The sequence below is a fragment of the Malurus melanocephalus genome, unplaced genomic scaffold (genome assembly GCF_030028575.1).
Source record: "Malurus melanocephalus ecotype Western Australia unplaced genomic scaffold, MMel_1.1 scaffold_72, whole genome shotgun sequence".
NCBI classification, from domain to species: domain Eukaryota; kingdom Metazoa; phylum Chordata; class Aves; order Passeriformes; family Maluridae; genus Malurus; species Malurus melanocephalus.
Window position 1 is genome coordinate 686,532 of NW_026623304.1, and position 25,420 is coordinate 711,951.

Genomic DNA, 25,420 nt, shown 5'->3' on the forward strand with positions numbered 1-25,420 from the left:
GCATATACACAAGAGCTGTCATTTGTGAGAACTGCTATCTCTTCCACCATGATAAATTCATATATACAGTTCCTGTCACTTGCCTAATTATGTAATTTCATCGGATGTTTAGTATAAGAGTGGTTTTATGCTTTCTCAGTCCTTTGTGTATAAGCGGAACTGTGATTTGCAGCATTGCAAACACGACAAGATATTATTTTAAACATCATGTGAAACTTTCTTGGAATTTACATTCGTCTGTCTTGTAACGAGTCACTTCCATTTTATCTTCCTGTCGCCTGGAATGAACTAGGAATGGAAATGTAATTTCCCAGGGGCCTTAAAAAATGTGGGGAGTATTAAATGCGGTTGAAATTAAGCGATTAATAATTTAGTTTTAGGCCATGAATCAACTTCTTGTGATAGCGCAGACCATATGCATCCCTGGAAACATTAGTAGAAACAAAACACTCGGGAGGTTCAGGGAAATAAAACACTTTAAAGGGGAAGTTGGTGAACCTAATTAAACCTCAGCCTTCTGTTAYCCAATTCGTGCTTCCTATTTGCACCAAAGTTGCTCTGATGTGCTTGCTGGAGAAATGTCATTTCGCTTGACAGCTGACAGACAGCTTGCATTGCATCAGAGCTGGAGGGAAAAGAGGAGCATAAAGCAAAGAAGAAGCTCAGTGGATGTTCATCAGACCCCTTCCTTAAAAAAACCCTCAGTTAAAGGCCTTTTTTCCGACAGATGCAGAAAGCCTTAGCAAATAGGCCGTGTGCCATTTTCTCCCTGCTTCCTCTAGAGGTAATTATCTTACTCCATCAATAGCGCTGTCAGAAATTGGGCACATAATTCAGCATTTAAATGAACAAGCAATGTAATATTTCCTGTCTCCCACCGGCGTGTTTTGCAGCTCACATTCTTCTCTGTCACTCGCTCACTCTTGATGTATGTCCTGGGTGCAGTCCTTGAATGCCTCCTTTCCCCTGTGTTTCATTACAGATGTTGGCTCCGACTTGACACCTACTTCATTTGGAGCTTTATAGGACCGGCGACCTTGATAATTATGGTAAGAACTCCTAATTAACTACTCCATCTCTCAGGGTCAAGAAATAAAACTTTTGCTGTCCCTTTTCTCTTTATCTTTAATTTACACAGATTAATTTGAGGAAGGCATGTTCTTCTTTGACCCCACCTGGCATAAGCAATTAGACCCTCATTATGGGAGGCTCTTGGCATTGCAAAATACTTGATCAAAAAGGACCAGGGAGCTTTAGACCGGCTTTTGGGGAGTTTGGTTTCTACCACTGGATTTTTAGAAGTGCCAAATTCTGTTTTGATGCATGCCTCTCACTGCTCACACCCTTACGGAATTCCACAGTTCAGTTTTGCATTGAAAATGCATAAAAAAACCCAAAAAACAAAAAGGGGAAATCTGGGAGGAGGGGATATGTAAAAAAGTCCAAAGTGGAAAAGAAGTTTTATGAGGGTTTTTCCTTCCCAGCAGAATTTGAAGTTTGTGTGACTTCATGTTTAGCATGTTGCCAGCACATCACCTAACACAGCAACAAGGTAGAGAACCCAACTTTTAGASACAGCTGGAGTTTTCTTATACTTTAATCGCTACAATATGGCTTAAATAAACCATCCTTTGTTTTGACTAGACTGCAGTTCAGCTAGCCCAGAAAACCAGGCGCTCTCACTTCAATACAGACATTGTCTCTGCTTTTTGTGCTTCTCCTGCGACTTGGGAGCCATTATAGCAGCCTTCCACACCAGGAAGGGGGYCATGCCACCAACTAAAACTGTTGGGTTTGGGTTTTTTTTTTCCCTTAAGCCATTCATTCATAAAAAGATATCTTCCCTTTTTGATTATGTCTCATATCCTAGACTGGGCTTTTGGGAAACTCCTTTCCAGGAGTTGGCAGCCTTGTGAGCACTGAGGCATAGAAACACCATCCCATCTTTTACAGAGCAAATATATATTTTTTTTCTTTTTGTTTTTCAACTTTGGACTGTGCTAAGCATCAGTTGTGATTTCCCTGCCCWTCTGCCCCAATACTGTGTTTAAAAGGTATATTCACAAAAAAAAAAAGATGCTTTTATGCTTCATTGCAATGGGGMTGGCTAAGTAAGATGCTTGTTGACAACTGCACACCCCTCAGACAGAAAAGCCCTTACAGCAAATATTTTTAGGTTTCCATAATGCTGTTTGAAGCACTAAAGTTTGAGTTAGAAGCACCCTTGTATCAGCAGTGCCATAGCTTTGGTAAGGCTGTGGCATTGCCTGTCCTGCAATCTACAGGCCATCTCACCTTGGAAAATGCTTAGAAATTCTCTGTGATTCAGTCACTATAAAACTGTAGTGTGAGCTAATTTCCTACAGTAACCCATCTGTTACAGAKAAGTAGCTGACTTTCTCCCCATCATGTTATGCTGTGTCACATAATCTTTTTTTTTTTTTCCCCTCCATTGCAGCTTAATGTCATCTTCCTCGGGATTGCTCTCTATAAAATGTTTCATCATACTGCCATACTGAAACCCGAATCTGGATGTCTTGACAATATCAAGTAAGTGGTTTTTCTCTTCCTGTTTCTATATTTTGCTATTGATTCCCTCATTCCTCTGAGGAGCAAAACAGGGGAACCAGCTCTGCCAGCAGCAGTGCTAAGCAGGGACAACACCTTGGGCTATGGCAYTGCAGAGTGGTTTCTAAAACATACCAAGTGGCTAATGATGAAGCATTGTACTGGGATTTGGCTGCCATTGGTGGCATTTTCCATTCAATTTTGTGTAAAGGAGGCAAAGCTACATTTTCTGTCCTTGAAGCAGGTAACCTCCTAGTCTGTGTAAAGGAAATTKTGCCCAATAATTACCAGCTAATTATTGGAGTCTCTACAGGGAAGGTGTTGAAACTGTTGATTATTACTACTTCTCTGTGCTCTGAGGGCGGCTGCCTTACTTCTTCTCTGTTTGTTTTGGCCCCTGACAGATTCCATRACCCAAATTCTCCCCAGAGTCTGATTGCTTTCAGCAAAGTTATTGAGGATTTACCTGGGGGTGCCCACATCAGTGGGTGGACGTGCTTGCCAGCCAAAGCATGGTTTGCCCTTGTTCTGGGTTAACAATTGAGCCTGGGCATCTTGCTGTCTAGCAGGCTGCTTCATTATAYTGATAGAATATCCATCTCTGTCAGTGCCTGGTTATTCAGCTACCCCTGGCTTTAATTACTCTCTTCAGAAATACAAGCRAGATTTCAGGTGAAGTGCGTGATAAAACTGGGAGCCTACTAATTAATAAAACCATCTAATGAGCTTCGGGAGGAGGAAAGTGTTGGGAGTCAGCGCCTTGCTGCTCACCCAGGAAAGGAGAGCGTGGTGCAACGCGGCTTGAAGTGGGTTCTCCTCTCTCTTTTGTGGTGGGAAAGGGAGAAGAGGTGTAAGGGGAGCTCATTAGAAGATGTCTGAATTGCACATTGCTGGGCAGCTCTCAGCAAGGCTGTTGTTCTTACTGCTAAGTTGCTCTTGCAGAAGCAGCTCTAATTTAAACCAAGTCAGGGCTCCCCCCAAAAACCTTCTCAGCAGGCAAGGCTTGCAGTGCCATTGGTGTGCCATGACCTGGCATGGTCCTTTGGGTGAAGTTTTAGTTTCTTAGGTGCAGCTTCTTCCTCAAGGGTTGGGAGGAAAGGGGATTGGAGTCTGTACAAATGCAGGAGACGCCAGTGAGCTCAGAAACCCACAGATCTCTCGTTTGGCTGAGTTGTGGGCAGGCTGCTCTGCCTCAATTTCTCCTGCCATCACTCTTTTATAAAATGAAATTAGAGGAGCAATCCCTTCTGGATTGGTCCCAGAAATATAGTCTGTCATTTGGTCCTGGATGAGGCATTAAAGGCATGGTACATTTAATAACATTTATTAATATGGGTACTTGTCATGCATTAGTGCTTATGGGATTGCTCGCTGAGAGCAGTCTCTCTAAGGTTACCCACACAAAATCTGTTTGGAAAGCCTTGCAGTATGACATTTAAATTAAAAACTGGGGAGGAAAAAACTGACAAAGCCCTTATAATSAAAGCAGAAATAATAAATGCCTACTGAATAATCTTCTTGAGCTAATCTCTAGTATCTTTGTTTAAAATGCTGGGAATTTATACAACCAGTTGCATCAATTATAATGTCATTGTGAAATATTTTATAGGTTCTTTGGCAGAKGAGTGTCTATTCCTGATTTGACTTCATTAAAACGTTTTGAAAACACAAGCAATTAAAATACTTCTAAGTATGTTGCTGATACTCTTCCAAATGTGTTGCTTCATTACAAATTACTTTTTATGCTTGAGAAAATAAGAGCAACRTAACATAAACTCAGGAAGACCCCAGGCTCACACTAGGAAGTTTATCAAACCCAGAATTTCAGAACAGACTTGATTGTAATTTCTGAATACCTAAGCAGGACACTGTTAAGTCTCTAAATTCAAGACATAYGTTGTCTCAATATTGGATATGCTTGAGTTAGGAGGAAGTGCRGTAACAGAGAAGGGAATTCACCTTGGAGGGAGGTTTCCCAGGGCATCAAGGGGCTTGCAATTTTTAGAAAATCTTTCAGTAAGACTGTAGTTGTCTTCTAGATACAATCATAGTCTTGTTGCAGGTAAGATCGTGGTCTTCCTTCACAGTCATTGGCTCCAACTCAATTGCAAAACATGGATGTGTTACAGCAGCTCTGGAATAAAAACCCACAGAGCAAATTATTTCACAGGGGACCGCGAAGATTCTTTCTGAGCTTCCCTCTGTAAGTCTACAGGGCCAGTGAAAAAGCACCCAGGTCCCAGAACCTTGTATATAATCTTGTATCAGTTTATATTTAACAAAACAAACCGAACCAAGGGCCTGCTCTGGAGGGCCCCTTGCTGCCGTCTGCGTATGACAGCTTTACAGCACATGGAGAGCTGAATGAGAGTTTGTTCTCCCAGTTCATTTCCTAGCACTACTCTGCATTAGGCTGTGGTGAAGCTCTCGCAACATAAATCCTGAGCCTGTTTAACAACAGCAAAATACTTGATTCCCTRTGGCAACGTAAAAATAAAGGCCATAAAATATTTTAATAGGCTGTTAATAAGCGCCCCTGCAATCTGGTCCTTGCCTATGTCACTTTAAAGGTTAGAAATACATTATGAAGTATAGAAAATAGAGAGCCAAATAACTCCACTTAAATTAATGAACTTGATAAGGGATCAGGTGTCACCTGGGATACCTTTAATTACTGCACCAACAGAAAAGCCATTCAAAGGGCARTGCCTGAACCAGATGCTGTGTGGCTGATAGATTTGTAGGCACTGTGCAAAGTTGTAAAAATAAACTTCCCTAACCTTCAGGAACAGTCCCTGGGTTATTGTGCCARCATGGGAGACTCTGACATTCCTGCGGTGGGGCACTGGTTACCCAGGGGTTACYCAGCAAGAGATTTGATGAGGACAGAGCTGGTTTATTTTTGTCCTTGTTAACTTTTCTGGCTTAGCCCAGCAGTTTCAAGAGGGAAATAGGGTAACCACGTATGTCATCCCTCCCCCTGCACCGATGGCATCCTCCTTCTATCACAGGTTGGCACTGAGCTGRTTCAGTGGGCTGTGCCCAATGAGACAGCAAGATTCGTGCTCTAGTCCTGCTTTTGAGGCATGTAGCCAGGAAAAGATGTGAGCCTGTGTAYGTGGGATATGTTGTTCAGAGCTGCAGGAGTTTCTCTGTCTGCCACTGATGCCAGGAGAAAATTGGCTTCCTTTTCATAAGAGATACCATCCCCAAAGAGCAGCATGCTTTTACCTTGGTGTTTTTGAAAAGGCTCTGTTTGGTGTCTTCYTTCAGTATATTTACACAGAAATTTTAAGGATTCACCCAGGGTGGGGACCTCTTCTGCCCTTTAAAATCTCTTTAGTATGAAGTGACACAGACAAGAACGCCAGAGCAGCTGTCTCTTGGGTGGTGTGTGTTGCTTCTGCCCRTGCCTCCCCAAATGCATTCCAGCTGGGATGGGATTTTCCTTCYCAGCCTTTTACAATGGCTTTTTCTGGGTGCTCGAAGTCCACTGTGGCCGTTGCTCTTTCATCTCTGTGTCTTGTTGGCAAACACAGGTGAGCAGAGATGGGCAGAAGGGAGCATTGTCTAGTCCTCAGAAGCTCTGCCCACAGTGCATTTATCTCACTCGTGGCCCCTCTGAGGCTCAAAGTGGGATGCAAAGGCTGCGCAAAAAGGCTCTTGAGCACAAACTAATTCACTGTCAACAAATTGCCCAGGAAAGCATTGTTTTGGAAGATTGATTCCCACAGCCTTTACGAGCTTGCAGGGAGGACACATCTTTCAAGCCAGGGACTACGTAAGCTTTTTGGATGGTGAAAGCCTGCTGTGCTGTCTGCACCTGTAGCCTGTGAGGTGGAGACTGGAGGCATATCAGCACAGTATTGATGCACTCTTGCTAGCAGATGGCTCCTCATGAGGATGTGTTACCAGCTGGAATTCTTCAGAGCAGCTGTGAGGCTGTTTTACCGGAGGTTGCTGCAGTGTGCAGTGATTTTTGGAGCTGAGCGGCTCAAAGTCTCTCCTTCGTGCTTTTCCATTGTGCCAGGAAAWGTTAGATGTGCAAAATGTCTCAGACTATCGCAGACAAGACTACACTGAATCTTCTTCATATTCACATTCCTGCAGGAAGCCTTGTGTGACAAAGGAAAATGTGTTATATGTGAACAGTCCAGCACAGTTCTTCTGTGTTCCATCCATCAGCTCCTTTCCAGGTGGGCAGGCATGCACYGTGGCATCTTGTGGCCCTTGCACACCAGGTTTTCATCCAGCCCAYGCCAGATGCTGCAGCACAACAAACCATCCACGTTTCCAGATGCTTAACCACCGTTGTCTGTGCAAAGCAGGGTTCAGATGCAGCCCCTCCTCCTGGCCCTTGGCGTTGTGTGGCAGTGCAGTGCTGGTTCTGCTGCCACTTCAATACTGCTTCTTCAAATAAATCATCGTGGTTCTAGGAAAGGGACAAAAAGAGGAGCTACACTGGTGGTAATCCAGATGTGCTCTTCAGCATAGCTAGTGACATCTGAGCTCTTGTCTTTGCTGCAAGCTCTCGTTGTGCTCTGTGTGGGGCACRTGAGTTAGTGACATGGAAAACTGGTAGAAGATTGGGAGAGCAGTGATTTAGCTAACAAAAGGCAAGTGCTTCAAGGAGATGAAGAAAGTTCATCAAGAGCRAGCAGCTGCTGCACCTGAACTTACAGTGAGCATTTCCAAACGGCTGGAGGGGAGAGGGTCTCTCCCAGCAGAGACCAGAAGCCATCATTTTCTCTTCCTTACAGACATAACCTTTCCTTTGAAGTTTCCACGGGCATCCATCCCTTCTCTCCCTGGTGCTGCCTGGCCATGGTTGAGTTTGTTAGCATTTCCCCCCACCAGACCAGACTTCCTGACATTCTTCTGTGCTGTAGTATGTGGCAACAAGATTTTATTTTGTTTGCTTTGGAAGAGCAACACGTCAGCTGCTGCTGCCAGGAGCAGTTGCAGACCCACGAGAAAGAAGGCAATAGGCAAAGGACTTTGCCAGTTTGTTTCCCTTTTTGCTCCATTTTACTGTGTTATTGTTTTAGTCAGGGATAGCTTGGTTTGTGCCATAGGCCACCTGGGTGCTCTTTARAAAGCACAACATGTGGAGACCTCTTCAAAGAGGAGCATGTCAGGCTGTAGTCCTGGGTTTGTGCAAAAAATTCATTTAGTGCAGTAGAAACTCACCTGAAAGTCATGGTGGAGATTTAATTTTCTTTCCCTCAGACAGGGAGACCTAGGGTCTCAGCTGGGAGCACTTTCTGTTGCTTAAGAGGCACTGTTAATTAGGGACCTTGAGATAGTTTAATCCTGGCATTAATCACTGGAGTTCTGCTGCAGTTTTCTTCCTCTTGTGGAAACCTGCAGCCATCCCATCTTCTGCAATGAAAGAATAAGCACTATGTCAAAAACATGGAATTCCCTAGAAAAACATTTATTTATCCCCAGCACACARGAGATCATGTTTTTAGGCATTGTGACCAGATTCCTGAGAACACATGCTGAAATCCCATTAAYGGGGATGCAGCGGAAATGTCCTGCRTTGCAGCCTTCAGAAATCAATCCTCAAACGAMCAAAATGAGCCCTCCTCAGCTTGCTGGCTGCCATGGAAGTTTCAAATGGTCCACAGCTAAAGGCAAACAGCCCTATTTAATAACTAAACAAAAAAAAAAATATATGCTCTCTCAAATTTCTGACTGGAAACAAAACTCACACCTTACTCCTCTGCTTTGTATTTTTTCCCATAGAAATCTCTTGCTCAAAGGCTTGCAAGAAATAAATCTACGAATGCACAACCCAACAGCCAAAAGTAGGAGCCAAATGTAAAAAGACTCACCCTTGATTATTACTATATAAAATCTTGCAAAGCCCAGCCTGGGCTCTTTCAGGGAGTCTGGCCCAGGTTGGGGGAGGTGAAGGATGAGAAGCATCAGGCACAAAACTGACAAGTCCCTTTTGAAGATAAACCTCCTAAAACAGTTACCATAGCCCGCTCTCCCCATATGTTGTATGGGTGTAAGTGATTATCTGCTCATTTTCGTGCTTCAACATATGTATTTTATTTAAAGAGACATGACTAATCCCAGCCCCCAGATTAGCTTGTTGTTTCAGTCCTGTGGGTTTGCTTAAGTCATAAAAAAAAAAAAAATCCTGATTTAGGTAGAAAATTGAAAACAAAGGTTAAATAGAACTYCCAAAAATCATCTGCAGAAATGTTTAAATTAAATCCTTGATTCAACACAGCGGTATTGTGCTGGCAGGAGCAGAGGTTTACCAGTCTAGTTTTATTTACTCAGCTGATTGAAATGCAGAAAAAGTAAACATCCTGGGTTTGATGCAGTGGGGAATGAGTTAGACTTTTGAAAATGCAAAATTTTTTTTCTCCTTTGATATGAAGAGCTTGCATTACCAATGAAGAACAATAATTTGTAGCAGGTATGCTTTTACTAATGGAAGATTAATTTGTGCTTTGTTCTAGCCATTTTAGAAACAAGACAAAGTAGGGAGATAATAAGGATTATTCCAGCTTTTTCTATGGAGATTTACGATCCTCTATTGGTTTCCAGATCTTCTTTCTTTAATCATGAAATGCTGCAACTTGGGAATAATTTGTAATGCCAAAGGTACTGGAACTGGATATTACATTGGGTTCACCCAGGGGACTGGACTCACAGAACAACAGCACTTTAATCCTTCATTACCTCTGGGTTTGTGGTTGTCTGGGAGTGCAGAGGGAGGACACAATGCAGTGAGGAGGTCCAGCTTTTGGTAGCCTGCCCAGCACAGCATCTAGGTGCAAAAGGTGCAATCCTTTGTCATCAGAGTTGTCAGATTTGTGGAGAGAGGGCTGAGGGTCTGGCAACAGGAACACTCCATATTTGGAGCAGCAGGAGTGGAGAGGAAGTTTCATGCACCCATGTCTTGACTGGACATTACCTATAACTTAAATAAAACAACAGTGCCTGTGCAGAGTGAGCTCTCTTCAAAGATTTTCATGCAGCCCTACAAAGTAGAAAGATTAACTGAGTGGGCTGTTCAGCCATAGGGCATTGAAAAAAACCTCTTCTTCCCAGCCAGCTGTGCTATATGCAGCATTTTTGGACTCCTCTGGCTTCTGGGGACAGCAGACTCAGAGCACAGCAGCCCCAGGGATGGCTTTTGGAAAGAAATCATCCATGAATTCCTGTTCCAGGAGAGGATAATCTGATTCTAGGTAGCAAAAGGAGCCCCTGAGCTGGCATTTTAAGTCTGAGTAAACTTCTGTGAGAAGTGTTTTAACACTGCTTGGGACATGCAGACAGTGCATTCTCTGTCACCAGAAATCTTAATGGGAGTGTGTTGCAAAGATGACCAAATGATCTGGGCACTTCAGAAAATGAGGAATAGCYTTTTTCTCCCTTGGAAAACCTCCCCCTCTGCAAAGATTAGGTATTAGCCATGGAATACTGAGCTGGGCACTAAGAATTACCTCCCTCTCTTTCCTTGCACCGGAGCTCAGGCTGTGATCTGTGTGTTACACATGGCCTTTGGAGAGAGCACCCTGTTTTCACGGCCTGACTGTCACAGAATCATAGATTTATAGAATATCTATTTCTAGAAATAGAGGATCACTGAAGTCTGAATCCTGACCCTACACAGAACCACCTCAAGAGTCACACCACATGACTGAGAGCATTGTCCCCCTATTGAACACTTCCAGGCTTGGTGCTGTGTCCACTTCCGTGAGGAATCCTGTTCAGTATCCARCCACCCTCTGTGTGGAGAACCTTTTGGTKATATCCAGCCTAAACCTCCCCTGACACAACTGCAGGCCATTCCCATGGGTCCTGTCACTGKTCACTAGAGAGAGATTAGTGGCTGCTGTTCCTCTTCCCCTCATGAGGAAGCTGTAACTGCARTGAGGTCTCCCCTCAGTCTTCATCAGATTGAACAAGCCAGGAGTTGTCTCTGGCTTGTTCCCTGGATGCTGCGTAAGAAAGCACCATGTTTCCAAGTCCCCTGGTTAACTCAGTGCTGCTCCTGTATAGCCTTCATCTGCATCTCTGCATTAACAAACTTGAACAGGCAGCCTAAAGSAAACCCAGAAAAACCACTCAGAGTTGGCACAAAATGGATTATTTACAAGCTTCCTACCAAGAAAAGGTATGGCACATTTATATTTTGCCCAAGGGCAACATTTGTGAGCACCTCAGAGGCAGAAGCCCTGCCAATACTGGTAAAACATCTGAGACTACTCTTTAGTCTGGGTGCTTTTTCTCCCCAGAGGTGTTGATGGCCGCATCTGATTTCATTTGTTGCAATCTGCTGGTGTTTAAGTTTTTCACAGAAGGTTTTGGTTAATATCTGATTGTTTTGGTTTGGGGTTTGGCTTGTTTACCTATGTTTTTGTGATGGTTGTGTTGATAGTGAATAGTGATTGTAAAGCACTAATCTTCCCACTGACAGGTGTCATCCTTTCTGAATTTAAAAAAAAAAAAATCAATCAGTGGTTATTGATTTGAGAGAGTGTCCTGGAAGATATTAAATACCTAGAGTCTTTCTGTGAACCCATAAATCATGATTATTGTTTTAAAAGGCCATACATTTTAAGCACTTTGTCAGCAAGCCCTGCTGGTGCTATTTGGATAATACAAATGTGTCTAAAGGCTTTGCTGAATCCATATAGTGTGGAAACAATTAGATATGTGGTTACACATCAGTGTGGCTTGAATAATTGTGCCATGCCTTTGCAAAGTTAGGAGGAAGGAAATAAACAGGGTAAGCAATTCTGAGGGTAATTAATTACTTACGGAAAATGAGATGAACTTAACAGAATTGCTCTTTCCAATTGCAATAATTAAAGGACAAATCTCAGAAAGCAGGACATGACTTCCCTGGGTGAGTTGATGCTTTGCCTTTGACAGAAAAGCACAACCATTGGCTGCCCCAAATCATAGGCTTGGGCGTCACATGGGGCCAAGGAAGGTTTGGCCTCATTTGCCTGAAAAATGTTTTCAGATCCRCTGGTGGAAATCACAAGTGGCTTAATATATATAAAATTACCTTTATGCCAAGTGGTAGAGCCCCAGCCTTTGCAGGTCCCCAAGGCATGTGAGGTCAGGAGTTTCTCCTGCAAGCAAAGCTGTGTTAGGCTCACTGACCCCGGGCTGGTTAGAGATGTCTTAGGGGACTGGCCACCCACTATAGGATGGTGTGGGACAAGAAGAGGAGACTGGAAAATGATGGCTTGGAAGGCTGTGATGAACACCAGCAGCCTAAGGAACGAGATTAGGGAACCATTTGGCTTTGTGCCATCAAGGTGGTAACTTTGTCATGAAATGCGAAGGCAAAATCCTTTAAGCACTCTTTTATTGCTTGCTATTGATTTTTCTCACCATGAAGATGCTCCTTCACTAATTAATGATGAACCCGCTTGCTTTATGAGGGGAGTGCTGGACTTTCCAACTCCTTCCTGTAGATTTTAGGCAGTTCAATAAATCAATCTTTTCTAATCCTTGAAATTTAGAAAAAAAAAAAGGAAAAGAAAGCTAAACATCCCTACTACTTCATATCAGCATGCAGTGGAGAGACACAATAGCACACTTTATTTTGTGTTTCCCTMCTGCTTGCCTGCAGGAAACATCTGCCTCTCTGCTTTATTTGCACCATTTTAAAATTAATTCCATGGGTCTTTCTGAATGCTTTCGAGGGGGCACATCATCCATCTATTTTTATTTGGGTTTCATCACCCCTAACAGCTACTAATGGCCCTGTGTACTCACTTGGGTGTTACTCCTCACTAGCCAGTTATTTTGGGGCCCAAGGTCTGAGTCCATGTGCTTACTGAGCCTTTTCCTGCTATCACAGAGAYGGGAAAATACTTGGGATTGTCAAAAGAGTGATAAATTCAGGTTAAGCAAATTTAAACCATAAAGGGTTGTATAAAATGATAGTACATAAAGTCTGTTAGTTATGTAGGGTTTTATTAAAAGCATAGGTTTATTCTAAATGTGGCTCAAAACTACACTTTGTTAAATAAAATTTTAAAAATTTTTTTTCAAAGTGTAAGACTGGCCATTATCCTTTTTAAATGAGAGCTGAATAGCTGCTTTTTGATAACAGACTTTCTCTGTTCAGCATTATTTTAGGACCAATCTGTGTGTGAAGGTAAATTCTGGACTTACTTTTCCTGCTGCAAAAAGAGTGAAACCTTTAACATTTCAGGATATTGCTAATCTACGTACCTGGAAGTCATTTGCACCATGTAATCATAAATTGCAGGTTGTCTGTAACTGTTTTGGGCTGTCTGTGTATATCCCAACAATTTGGTCTCCTCATGACTAAAATGTATTTCTTGGGGTTTTAAGAGAACAGGCAGTGCAAAAGGGGATTAGGATTAATTGGTTTAGAAATTCCTTAAGCGTCTAAACAATGATATGAGTTGATAATTTTAGCAGCTTTTTTAAAAAGCATTGTCTGGAAATATCGCAGGAATAGAGAAGGTAATATGAACCATCCTTTCTCATCAGTGAAGGAGAAGGTACTCTGGGAAATTGAAAGACATCTAACTTAAATAAGATTTTGAAAGAGTTTTACATGATGTGTAATTAACCTTAAGAAGTCTTTGCCCCAAGGTAAAGTCAGGGCTTTTTTAAGATTAGAAAATGAATTAGGTATTTATACAGATTGGTAGACCATCCGCTATCCATCATCTGGGCTGCAAAGAGACACAAGGGAGGTGAGGTAAGATTTCACAGGTTCMATGAATAATGCAGCTGCTAAAGATCAGCTTTTTACCTTCAGGTGCTTGAAAGTGAAGCCCCCACCTAAGCCATCATTCAGATTTCCTCTGCAGTCAGTAGAGAAATGCATTTCTTCCAGGAATGGTGAAGCTTCACCTACCTTAAATACCTGTTCTTCTAAGGGATAAATTCCTCTTTGGGGGTASCAGTCTGACATTGACTGAGTTTAAATGCCATGGGCTACATCTCTTACTGCCAGGTTCTGGATGAATTTATCCAAATCTGGAGAAAGCACTTTAGGTACAGCATCTCAAGCTGTGCTAGGTTAGATTTTCCAACAATTTCTGCTTCAGCTATTACTTGCTTTTGCTACTAGTGAATATAATCTTGGTTTTCCAGTCAGCACCCCCATTTTTCTGGGAAGTACAGCTCTTTGCAGGCTTTTCCCTTGTGTAAGTGATGGTTTTTATGTACTGCAGATAATGACACAGTATTACTGCAGCACCGATAGTTTTCACAGACTTTACCAGAGGTAAAAAACCCCCAAAACATTCTGAAGTAATTTTTGTCAGAAATTATTGCTGACACAAGAGTTAAGCTTCTTACAACACTTGAGTTGGTAAAATGAAAAGGACTGTATTTCATGAGGGATACAAGAGACTAAGTTCTACAGCCCCTATGTGTAGAGAATTAAACTGGGAGTTTGGCATCTTTGAAAACCTCACTTCTTTAGACACCTGTTTGCTTTGGGCAGTGGGTCCTAGACACTTCCATGCTGGAAATAGGGTAAAAACTGCCAAGTCTTACTGATGGTTTTCTCCTGAGCTGCTTTGAAGTGTTAGCCTCAAGCTCAAAGGGAATCTGAGTTTACCAATTTCGCATTTTGTCTGTACAAAGATGAAATGGAACCTTCAGATGCCTTGAAGAAATTCTRTTATGGGTTGCTGGAAAACTTCGTGAGGGTCTGGATAGAAGAAACAGCATGAAAAAAAAAAGTTCTAATTCTGTATTTTTATAACGTAATGCCAGTTGCTTTTCAGTATAAAGTCTTTACCATAAAACCTGAGTGCTTATGAACACAATACTGGAAATCCAGCCCCTGCTTCTGCCCACGTTGCTGGGCTGGCAGCTCCAGGTTGTCTCATATCTTAATTTCCTTTAATTTCATGGTAGTGGGGCTGCAGGTTGCCAGKATTGACCAGAGGAGGTCTCAGCAGGATGAGTTATGTTGAAGGACTAATGGGATGAACATACTGAGCCTTCCTCCATSTCTGACACCCGTGGGGGTTTCTGCAAGGGAACACAGGTTCCAAAGCTCTGTGTCAGTGGGGAGAGGAGGCCTGGGAGCTGGCAGGGTCAGGCACACARCCTGTCCCAGGAGGTCAGGTATGCTCTCGTAGGAAAATGGACTAATCTTGTGTCCCCACAGTGACAGGAGCTCACTGTGAGTGATCCACCTAAGTTTCCTCATTACCACAGCGAGCTGCTTTGCACCCTTCCCTGGCAGAAGCCTTTCTTTGCCCTTCTCCATGAAATGGTAATAAATAGTTCCACCCAGGGCTTTAGAAGATCCTGATGCCATTACTCCAAGAATGCTGCAGTCTGACTCAAAATGTGGATTTTTCTGGGCATTCCAGAAAATTCACTTTGGAAAAGTGAATGGCAGCAAAGATATTCCTGTAACACACCCCAGCCCCACAGGCAGGGAGAGCTGGAGGCATGGTGAAGTGCTGCCACCATGAACACCTGCTAGCCTTCTGTGGTGGCTGTGCTGGGGTTTCAACATTTGTCTTCTCCAGGGGCAGCCATGATATTTAAAAGAGATTTCAAAGTCAGTTTGGGGCTGACTTTGAAAGCTGTGTGAAGGTAGCTGCAGCTACAGCCTGCTTCTGTGCATTCAGCCACCATTCCCAGTCACGTTTCAACTCCCTGGGGCAGCAAGCCAGGCTGGCTGGTGGGTTCCAGGCACACCTGATRCTGGTCCACCTTTGGTTTTGGTGGTGGCTGGTGGGAGAAGGGCGGGCAACTGGCAGTAAACTCTATTCTCTATGTCATTATATTTCTAATGTTGGTGTTCTTGTCTTTATGTCTATGCATTCTTTAGCTATGAGGATAACAGACCCTTCATCAAGTAAGAATGACCTGAATGGCTGATAAATTTCATTTATCAGTGTGGTCTCATGAACCAGCTGTCAGATCAATATTGAAAAATCATTAAAGCTTCTGTCATTCGCTTTTGAGGCAGAAGAGCAAACTGTGCAGGAAAATGGTCAGGCATACAGCTAAGGTGCAGAGTAAATGTGCTGCATGTGTATTGCCAACCAATTGTCACCTTATTTGCTTTATATTCTTTAATTGGATGTTACTTGAATTCAAAGTGAAAGTTCCCAAGTTAATCCTGTGTGGTACAGACTTGTTTTACCTATAGCAGCCTCTGGTCCTCCGTGCTCTGTCACTGGGATTGCTTTATGGTAATACAAATACAGAAACAAATTTCCAGAAAGGTGCATGGGTGCTATTCCCCGTGATTCCCTTTCTAGTTAATGGGAGTAGTGCAGTGCAAGCAAAACTGTGCTTTGGAGACTCCTTATYCATTGGAGTACCTCCTAATTGTCCCTAATTGTAAACCATGATTTTCAAATGCACCAAAAACCAAATATTTTTATTTCTTTATTGCAATAAAATTCCACCACAGGAAAGAAAAAACATGAAAAAACAGCAGCAAGTCTGTACAAAGAGCACAATGAAAACCACAATCTGCACAAAAAAAAACCCCCATAAACCAAACCAAAACCAAACCAAACCTGTGAAGAAAGCCAAAAATGCCTAGAAATTACATACCTTAGGGCATCTGCGCTCTTTCTCCTGCAACCAAAAAATAGAAGCAAATCAACTTTGCAGTAGACTTTCAGTTTGTTCTTCTGGTGAAGAGTCCTTTGTGTTCATTCTTTCAGCACCATTCCCATGTTCTCTTTCATCGCTTCGTTCTGTTTTTTCCATGGACACGGGATGGAGCTATTCACAGTAATCTCCACGTCCTCTTTATTGCCAGGCCTTGTTTTCTGAAGCACAACACTGTAATGTGTACAGTTTGCACTCTTGGGGGTCTTCTAACCCACTGATTCCATCACTGAAGGTAGCATATCTTCAATAAATTGCTGCTTCATTTCTGAACACCTCTGCAGCCAAGGGCTCTTAAATCAGGTTCAAGGCAGGAATAATTTTTAAAATACTCTGGAAGTGCAAGAAGTTTGTAATTGGGGATGAGAAAAGGAAGGAGGAAGGAAAAAAAGGGGTTTTCCACTTTATTTGTTCTCCTTTTTTTGATGAAAAAGAAAACTATTTGTATTTTTTCAGACGATAACATGCTCTCACTGATGGTGGAATCTTGTGGAGAAAAATATCCCAAACTAAAGCTGTAAACTTTATCTAGTGGCTACCTTTCTGAAAGATTGTGAGAGTGCATTTTCAGTTTGCATGACGCTAAATATTTATTAGTGGGATTGACTGGAAATGCTTCAAAGGAGCTGTTCTGGTCTGCTAGATACATAATGGTGACTTTTAAAGAACTGTCTTAATAAGTGGTTACCTTAGGGAGCTCTCCTGTTCATGTGGTTAAATAATACATATTTTATAAACTTCATTGGAAGACTTAATGCTGCGTTTTCATTCTAATACCTAGGAAAAAAAAATCCAACAACAGAAAACATGAATACAACATTGGTATGCTTTTGTTTGTGACTAGCCCTGCTAAAACGAACAGGATTCAAGGCTGTAGTTGTCATGGTATCTCCATGGCAGAGGTTATCTGTGTGACCTGTGCAGGACTGATTTGTCCCACCAGTAAAGGTGCTGCTTTATTCCCAGCCAGAAGTTGACTCTCTTCCCTGTGCAGCAGCAATTCCTTTAACGTTTTAGACACTGTATCACATGGAAACTAGGGAGATGGCTAGGAGCAGGACAGAGTTCCTATACTGCTTTGAAGATCTGTCTTTGAGAAGGTAATTTAGCAGATGCTAAATGTTATTTAGCAGGGTAACATGGAATATTCCTCCTGCCATCCCAGCAGAGCTTTCAGCTTTCCTGAAAATACCCAAAAAACCTAACATGCAGCAGTCATCCCATGTCCCCAGCTCTACTGTCCAGGCARAAAGTCAGTGGGAGAAAGCAAGCAAAAACTGCCTGCCACCCATATTTGTTGGAACAACATTTGGGACCAAGCAGTAGCTGCACCTCTCCTCCCACTCCCCTTCTGAGCTGGAGCAAGTGATAATCTTAGTTTTGCAGCCCATGTGAAGAAGGATTGCCCCTCCTTTTCTCTGGGCAGAAGTGTGGCAGCAGCTACTGCATTAGCAAATGTCGTGTGCGAGGGTTTGTACGAGTGTACACACTTCCCCTCATCGCAGGGTGGAAGAAGTGTGAAGCAGCATTGCAAAGAACATCTTTGTGTGGAGTGGATCTGGCAAGCAGGGAGGGCTTGCCCACCTGCCTGTAGCTGTTTTTTCTGGCTTACAGGCATATGGGAGACGAGCTAAAATGCAGCAATACATGTGTCTTGGTGTTAAGTGTAAATAAAGAAGCTAATCCAGCTGGCAGTCCTGTGAAACCAGTGGACACTAAAAAAAGTGACAATCTGAGTTGTTGTTTCATTTGGTTTATTTTCTTTTCCTCCATTTGCAGAAATAACATCTACATGTCATTTACATGCCCACTGCTTTTACATATTTAAAAAAGAAGAGACATTGTGGTTACAAATGTGCTTTGGTTATGATGAATTTCWGTGCTCATAACACTTCCATTTCCTTGTATTTCCTCAAGCTTGAAGATTTGTAAACTGCATCCAGCTTGAAGACAAAAGCTGTCTATGATTTATTTTGATATGTTATTTTCTTTTTGCTAAAACCAGGGGCAAAGTCTTCCTGCCTGCAGACACATGCCTTCTTTTGTGTAGATGAAAAACCAATCCCATTCTTTCTTTTTTCTTTTCTTGTTTCTCCTAACAGGTCCTGGGTTATAGGTGCAATAGCCCTCCTCTGCCTATTAGGACTGACCTGGGCATTCGGACTCATGTATATTAATGAAAGCACAGTCATCATGGCGTATCTCTTCACCATATTCAATTCTCTGCAGGGAATGTTTATATTCATTTTCCATTGTGTCCTCCAGAAAAAGGTAAGAGGGACGGYTCCCAGCAGCACCAGAGGTGGTWCCGAGGTGTTTTGTTGCCTRACAACCGCAGCGTAGCATCGTCTGYRTTACTGCATTCKTATCRYGCAGATTTATCTCTGTGCACCTAATAAGGGCGGTGTTTAGACTGGAAACCTAAAGGAGGGTCTAACAAGGCTGTGGCAGTGGTAGCACATGTGTCAGAGGCAAAGGCAAAGGCAGCTGTCAGTTTGCAGGGCTCTGGARCAGGGCTTTGCCTGCTGCCAGCCGGATTCTCCTTCCATGTGTGCTGGTGTGAGAGGGGAGACAGCCCACGAGCATCCAGAAAGTGCTCACGTGGCTGAGTGCTCACAGCAAAATGGAGCTTTACATCCTCATCTGCAGTCCCTGCAGGAAATTGCCCCTTCCCACGGCAGCGTGTGTGGGTTGATGGGATGTAATAGGGGCTGCTTCCCCTGCTTTTGTAAGAAGTGAAGGATGTGTGCTCTGCAGCAGTTCATTAGCCTTTGTATTCCTTGGGTCTGATACGGTGTTTTGGAAATCTTCCTCAAAGCAAGCACAGCAAGTGTTTCTTGGTGGAAATTGAAGTATGCCCCAATTAACATTTGCAAGATAACAGTGGAGTAACTTAGGCAAACTCTGGGGGGAATAAAAAAACCCAACAGAGTAAAAATTCTGTGTTTATGTAGATCAAATTTACAGCCTCTGACAGTCAGTAATAAGTATTTTTAAGAGCCTTTTTGTTCTCTACTTAAATTCAGCAGTACAGAACACTCCAATTCTTTGTATGTCTGCTGATAATTTGCTGTGTACATCTTAATGTCAAAGGGCAGTTTATTTAACCAAAATAAACATAAAGAAGAGTTTGTGGTTACACTGGTCCCAGTTTCTCAGGGTAACCAGTGTTTTTTKGTGAAATGGTGTATTGGGTAAAGTCAGGGCTGTGTTGAGATCTGTCCTCCATCTGAGACCTGCAAGCTTGTTCCTCTGTAACTCACATTTTCCTGTATAGGGAGGGGAGATCTGACCTACGAAAATGTAATCAAAATTCATCATAATAAGTGAGCTCTGCAAGTGAAGCCTCTGGAAGGATCTGCAGAGCTGTGTGAAAATGTCATTCTTGAAACCAAAGGAAGACTTTTGGGGTCMAGAGTTTTGTCCTTGTCATTTCATCTCAAATTTGTCCATTTTAAGAAGCTTAAAAGCTTTATCTGGATGCAACTTCCCACTGATGATCCCAAACCTTTCAGCAAGAGAGCTTCCAGGCAAGGTGATAGTAAGAGTGTAGGAGGCATCACCATTGCTTATTAAACCTGCAGGTGCCTCTCAATGAGGATTTTGAATTTCTGCACCATTCTCACTGGTGCAGAATCCTCTCACCTCCAGTGCAAAGGGTCAGTCCCTAACCCTGCATCCCTGCACAGCACCACAGCCTCCTTGGCTCGTGGGGCTCTCAGTCAGCATGAAAGAACCGTTCTCTTTTCTGTCCTAAGCCAATCTACACCCTTAAACCATCACTGCTGGCTGTGGAATTGTTCCTGATTTATGGCTGCACAGAGGGAAGGAGAATGTAGCTGGTACCTTGCTGTGGGGTGGATGCATCTCTCTGACCTAAGAGCTGAGGGAGGTATTATTTAAGAGGAGAAAAAAAAAAATCCTTTCCTTTCCTATCTATCACGGCCTAGAAAATCGGCAGAATGCTGCAGAGAGGCAAGCAGTGGGTGGCTAATTAAAGCAATTGAATTATTTTCTCTCAGCAAAGGATTGATTAGGCACTCGAGCATATTGGGCACTTGTGGTATGTGTTTGTCTCAAGCGCTCAAGGAAGAGCCTAATGAAAAAGCTGTAATTTGCTATTTAAACAGTTGTTTCACAGAGTTGGGAAAGGCTCATAGAGAGTTTGGCAAAATTTTCCAGCTAACCATTTGCTCCAAGGAATTTCAACTGGTGTTTTGGACAYGCATGGGGTTTTGGGTCTGTTTTGAGTCAATGGGTTGAAAGATCCTCTTTTAGCTGTTCAGTACAGTCTGCTCACCTTCAGTCCTGTCCCATCTGGTTTCTGGGTATTGTTGCCCATAAAAAGTCCCACCTGAAGCTCAGTGGAAGGTTATATCCTGTCCTGGCACAAGTCAGCATGGTTCCCCTGAAGCAAAGGAGATACCATGGGTTTGACTGCGGTGCCCATTTAAAACATGACTGGTTTGCAAAGCGCTGTGGAAAAGCAGGCTCCAGCCACCTCTGAGCACGGGGAATATAGTCTTCAATGCTGCTGGTTCTACAGTTTCCTCAAATTTCAATTTGACTGCAAGAAACATTTTTTTTAATAAAAAATCAATAGCTTTCGTATGTTTCTCTTGGCATTCTTTTTACTTAGTCCCCTGCCAGAAGCAATAACTTTTAGTACCTTGATGAGCCAATATGCTAGTTTATATCAAATCTACAACAATATTAATTTTCACTTGTAAATAGTGTACCTGTGCTTTCTCCCATGCTTCTTTGATGTGCCTCAGAGGGTGCTGTACCTGTACCTCTACCTTGCTCAGCTGCAAGGTGTAGCAAACTTCTTTCCCACACACTGCAGCAGATTTTATTTTAATGAAACACTGAAGAAAAAGCCGGGACTGTGTTGGAAATCAGAAGGCAGTGGGCTGGATGGAGGAGGAGCTGCCTGCTAACCACCACTGCTCTTTCCTTGGCCAGGTACGGAAAGAGTATGGGAAATGCCTGCGCACACACTGCTGTAGTGGGAAAAGTACAGAGAGTTCTATCGGCTCAGGAAAAACCTCGGGGTCAAGGACACCTGGAAGATATTCCACAGGCTCACAGGTAACCCACGCTCCTTGTTTGTGTCCCAGTGCCATGCCAAGACCCTTCTCAGCTGTTCTGGGGGGAAAGTTTCTCTSGGCACCTGAGGCCTCTCCCCAGTGCACCTGCAGGTGTTTCCCTCACTTCCAAACCCGAACTCAACACAGTGACTTCGCTTGAGATGTGATGGCAATTAATGCCTCTCAAGAACCTGCTAAATAATTCTGTTGGGGATAAAAAATCCAAACTTGTCTTCCAGAGGCAGGTGGCGGGGGTCATCACTTGAGATGTCCCGCCTGCTCTCTGTGGTTAGCAGGAGTGGGGAGCGTTTTGTCAGCCGCATTTCAGTACATCCTTTAATCATGAAATGCAGGTTGTCACTCTTAACTGTTAGCATGTACAGGAATGATGCTGTAAGAACCAAGTGTTTTTCTTGCAAAAAAAAAGAAAAAAAAAAAGACTACAAGTGTCTTGCAGGAGCCTTCCCTTGCTTTCAGTGGTTTGGTCTGCTTGGTGCCTCAAACAATTTTCCTTAGCTTATAGACCTCTTAGGAGAAGCGATTGTGGTCAGACTGCCTTACTGAGCTACAAGGTTTGTTACTTCTGGTCACCCARAAATTCAGGTTTTGTGTAGCTTGCACACTTAGCAGTTTTGAAGCTAACTTGTGTGTAGAGATGCAGATTTATGGACAAAGAGTTCATACAAAATGAAGAAGCTTATTTCTTAATCAATAGAAAGCAAACACAAATTTATTCAGTATTAGTAATGGAAGTAATTATACATGACAGTTCCACTATTAAATTATAAAAGACATGCAGCGAGGAACAGTTTATAACTTTCCAGGAAAAYCTAATTTGCAATTTATGTCTTGGAGCAAATCATTATTTATTTTCAGTGGTTTCCAAGATGTCATCCAAAGCTCCACTGTGGTGTTTTCACAGGTCTGGTAGTGRTGCAGAGCAAATAAAAGCAATGGAATATAGAACCTTTCTCCARCAGGCCATCAAATCCCACTGCAATCCATAATATTTGTCCAAAACTCAACAATATCCAGCAACATTCAGGTGGCCAGTTTGAAAGCCTCTGGTGTTAGAWAACTTAGTTGCTGTTGTGGTGCCCTCCTCTCCAGGAAGAATTGACTTTAATGGTCCCTCCCTCTTGCCAGTCTCAGCACTAGAGAAAGAGCCCTTTTGAGGGTGAACTGAGTCTTCTGGTAGCAGTCCCCTTGTGGCAGGAGAGGTTTGAGGCACCAAGAAAGATTATTGTGCCTGCAGAAGTGTGTGCTTGGAAGGGTGGAAGTTCCTGAGACCCACTGTAGCCAGGAGAAACCTCAGACAGGTGACAGAGAGTAGATGGAGATTTGTCTGAGCTGTTGAAAGCATGTGGCTCCTCACTAAGTAGAGTTTCCTCTGTGAGGAGGAGAGCTTCTAAGAGCCCTTTATTCTCTGAGAAGCACATAGAAAACAGAATAATTAATCTGCAATGGATCATGTCAGGGAAATACAATAGATTAAATGTCCAGGTGAAAAATAGTTACTGTGAAAGGGCATGAGCCTCGTGTCACATTGTACCTCCATTTATAGAGGGCTAATGCATGATTAGGAAATGCTCTTATTACATGGTTWATGAGTAATCTAGGACTTTTCAGCTGGAATCACATGATTAAACCTTGGTAGATCTCTCATGGCTGGGATGACACCATGGAAAGCCCTGGACTTCTGGCACTTATGAAAAACACAGTCTGTCACCATGGGAAAAAGGCTTCCAGTCCCTCAGGCCACTTAGCAACACTTTCACACAGCCAGGGGATGCATCCACCAGTCTCAGATGTGAGGTGGGGGAGAGTTTCCACGGGACACCTGGGTTCTCCAGTTGTCTTCATGCAGGGATTGTGGTTGAGCTGCTCACAGGATGCATTCTGGCTGGCTTTTTTACATTTTGCAAGGTCTAGTTAGGGAGGAGGGAGATGGTGACGTAAATGCCACAGAGGCAGATACTTCACAGCACATTTGAGAAACAAAACAGAAGGCCAACATATTCAGGACACTTTTGCCAGTAGCAGAAGCTATACCACAGATGGCAAAMCCATCACAGATTTTTCAGTATGGGAACAGAAGTCATTCATTTGTGGGGAGTTTTTTGCCCCCACAAAATCTCTAAGATGGAAAATAGCTATAGAAAAKTTCTGTTCATTCAGGGACACCAAGATACAAAACAAGTCTTCTGTTGCATTTCACAAAAAATAAGAAACAAGTTGTCTGAGTGAGGGAAGCACGTGTGCTTTTGTGTGTGAATTATTTTTCCATTATTTGGTGCTGTATTGGTAAACCTGTAGCTGCCATGGGGTCCAGGTTTCTCTCATGCATGATTCTTTAAATTTAAATTAAGGTGTAAGCAATTCAATCATACACTTTTTCTYTGAACTAGGCAGTTGTGTTATGAAGTTAGGCTGGCAGAGTCTGGCACGCACRAGGCAGAGCACAGCAAAACAACAACCGCTTGCTTACAGCTGACTAGAAACAAGCCTCATCCTGAGCTAGACATGCCAGCAGCCATCTTTAGTGAGGCAGAAAGAAAACTCTCTGCAGCTGCTAAAAATTCATTACCTGCTGTGCTTCAATCCCTCTTCAGAGCCGGATTCGTAGGATGTGGAATGACACAGTTCGAAAGCAGTCCGAGTCTTCCTTTATTACTGGAGATATAAACAGTTCAGCTTCACTCAACAGAGGTAATTATAAACTATTTTTCATATCTCTAACTCTTCTGATGGCTTTAAGGAGTCTGAAATGTGRTGCCTCTTTCCCCCCTGCCTTTTCCTTCTCACCTCAAACATCACTGGACTGTATTCTACCACCTAAGAAATGTTACGGTATAAATGGAAGGAGGATTTATGGTGGTTGTTGCCTTCTTTTCCTTTTCCTTCTTTATTTCTACACGAGAATTTTYAAGAATTGTCACTTCTGGAAGGAAGTTAGAAAAAGCGAAAGAGAGAAATGAAATTAAGTTGAAATCTCCCCTTTCCCTCAGAAAACTGCTAGTGCCAGAAGCTGCTGACGTGTCAGGCCTGGCTGCTGCCAGTGAAAATGGGCCATTACAGCACTGTACAGCCTGTGTTAAGCATCACAGGAGTCCTGATTGTCCTGCATATGTAGCAATACTGTCATCTTTGCAGGAGCAAAAGTGAGCAGCAGAACAGAGACGTAAGGAAAAACTGCTTGGAACAAAATTGTCTGTGTTGGTGTTAATATACCTAGTTTGAAGAGCTGACTGATGTGAACTTTATAGGCATCTGCGGAGGAAAGGCTATCAGAAATGTATATGCCAAACAAAATGTGGTGTCTGGCACAAGAGGAAAGATGAACAGCTTTTTTAAACCAAGTGTTTTTCAGGGAGTTKCAGGAAGGCAATGGTAATGGAATACCAGAAAAAGAGCCTCAGACATTGCTTCCTTTCTCTTCCAGTGCAGCTACTTCATGAACAGCCAGATGCTAAACTCTGTTTTGTGTTATCTGTCCTGTTGATGCTGGCATTAAGAGGGGGTAGAATTGGGATTATTGGGCTCAGCTGTTCTCTCATGAGGATGACAATCAAACACGTTTCCAGTCCTGATGGTTGGTCTGCAAAGCTCAACTGAGAATTGAGTTGGGACTTTGGTTTTTATTCAGTCTTTATTCTCACAGAATTCCCACTGATTTTAGGGTGAGTTTTGCCTGAGGATARGCTTGAAGGATTTTGACTGTGCTGTTAGTAATACCAACTGCTGAGTGCTGGGAGAACTAGGGGTATATGATTCTGTTCTCTGAACATTACACACACTGCCCAAATCAGTGCAAAGTGGAAGGCAGTGTAGTTAACAWGGAGCTGTGCTGTTCTTCAACTCTCTGGCCTTTTTTCGTGCCAGGGTATTTTCACTTTGCACTGAAGAGTCATTAATAAAGTTGGCTATGAGATGCCATTGCTACAAATGCCTGATTTATCCACACACATTGTTCTCACAGCTCTCTCTGTCTTTGCATTAAAGGCTGCAGAGCAGCAGCCAAGCTTCTCTGGGTCTAATGCAGGAGGGAATTGGTTGTCACACAAAGTTCCAGCACGAGCCACTGCTTCCCTTGGCCATCCACTGCTCCATCTCAGTGGCAAGCCAAAATGTGTTAT

The 25,420-nt window shown here is 42.9% G+C and overlaps 1 protein-coding gene across 3 annotated transcripts in view; it reads left to right on the forward strand.

The window, feature by feature from the left end:
* Window positions 1–25,420, forward strand: part of ADGRL3 (adhesion G protein-coupled receptor L3) — a 309,315-nt gene that overhangs the window by 255,783 nt on the left and 28,112 nt on the right. For all 3 annotated transcript variants that reach the window (XM_057366829.1, XM_057366827.1, XM_057366828.1), the window contains exons 15-19: window positions 983–1,049; window positions 2,459–2,550; window positions 18,297–18,465; window positions 21,160–21,285; window positions 23,897–23,993. In XM_057366829.1, the coding sequence (XP_057222812.1) occupies window positions 983–1,049; window positions 2,459–2,550; window positions 18,297–18,465; window positions 21,160–21,285; window positions 23,897–23,993 (551 nt within the window). The remainder of the gene's footprint in view (window positions 1–982; window positions 1,050–2,458; window positions 2,551–18,296; window positions 18,466–21,159; window positions 21,286–23,896; window positions 23,994–25,420) is intronic.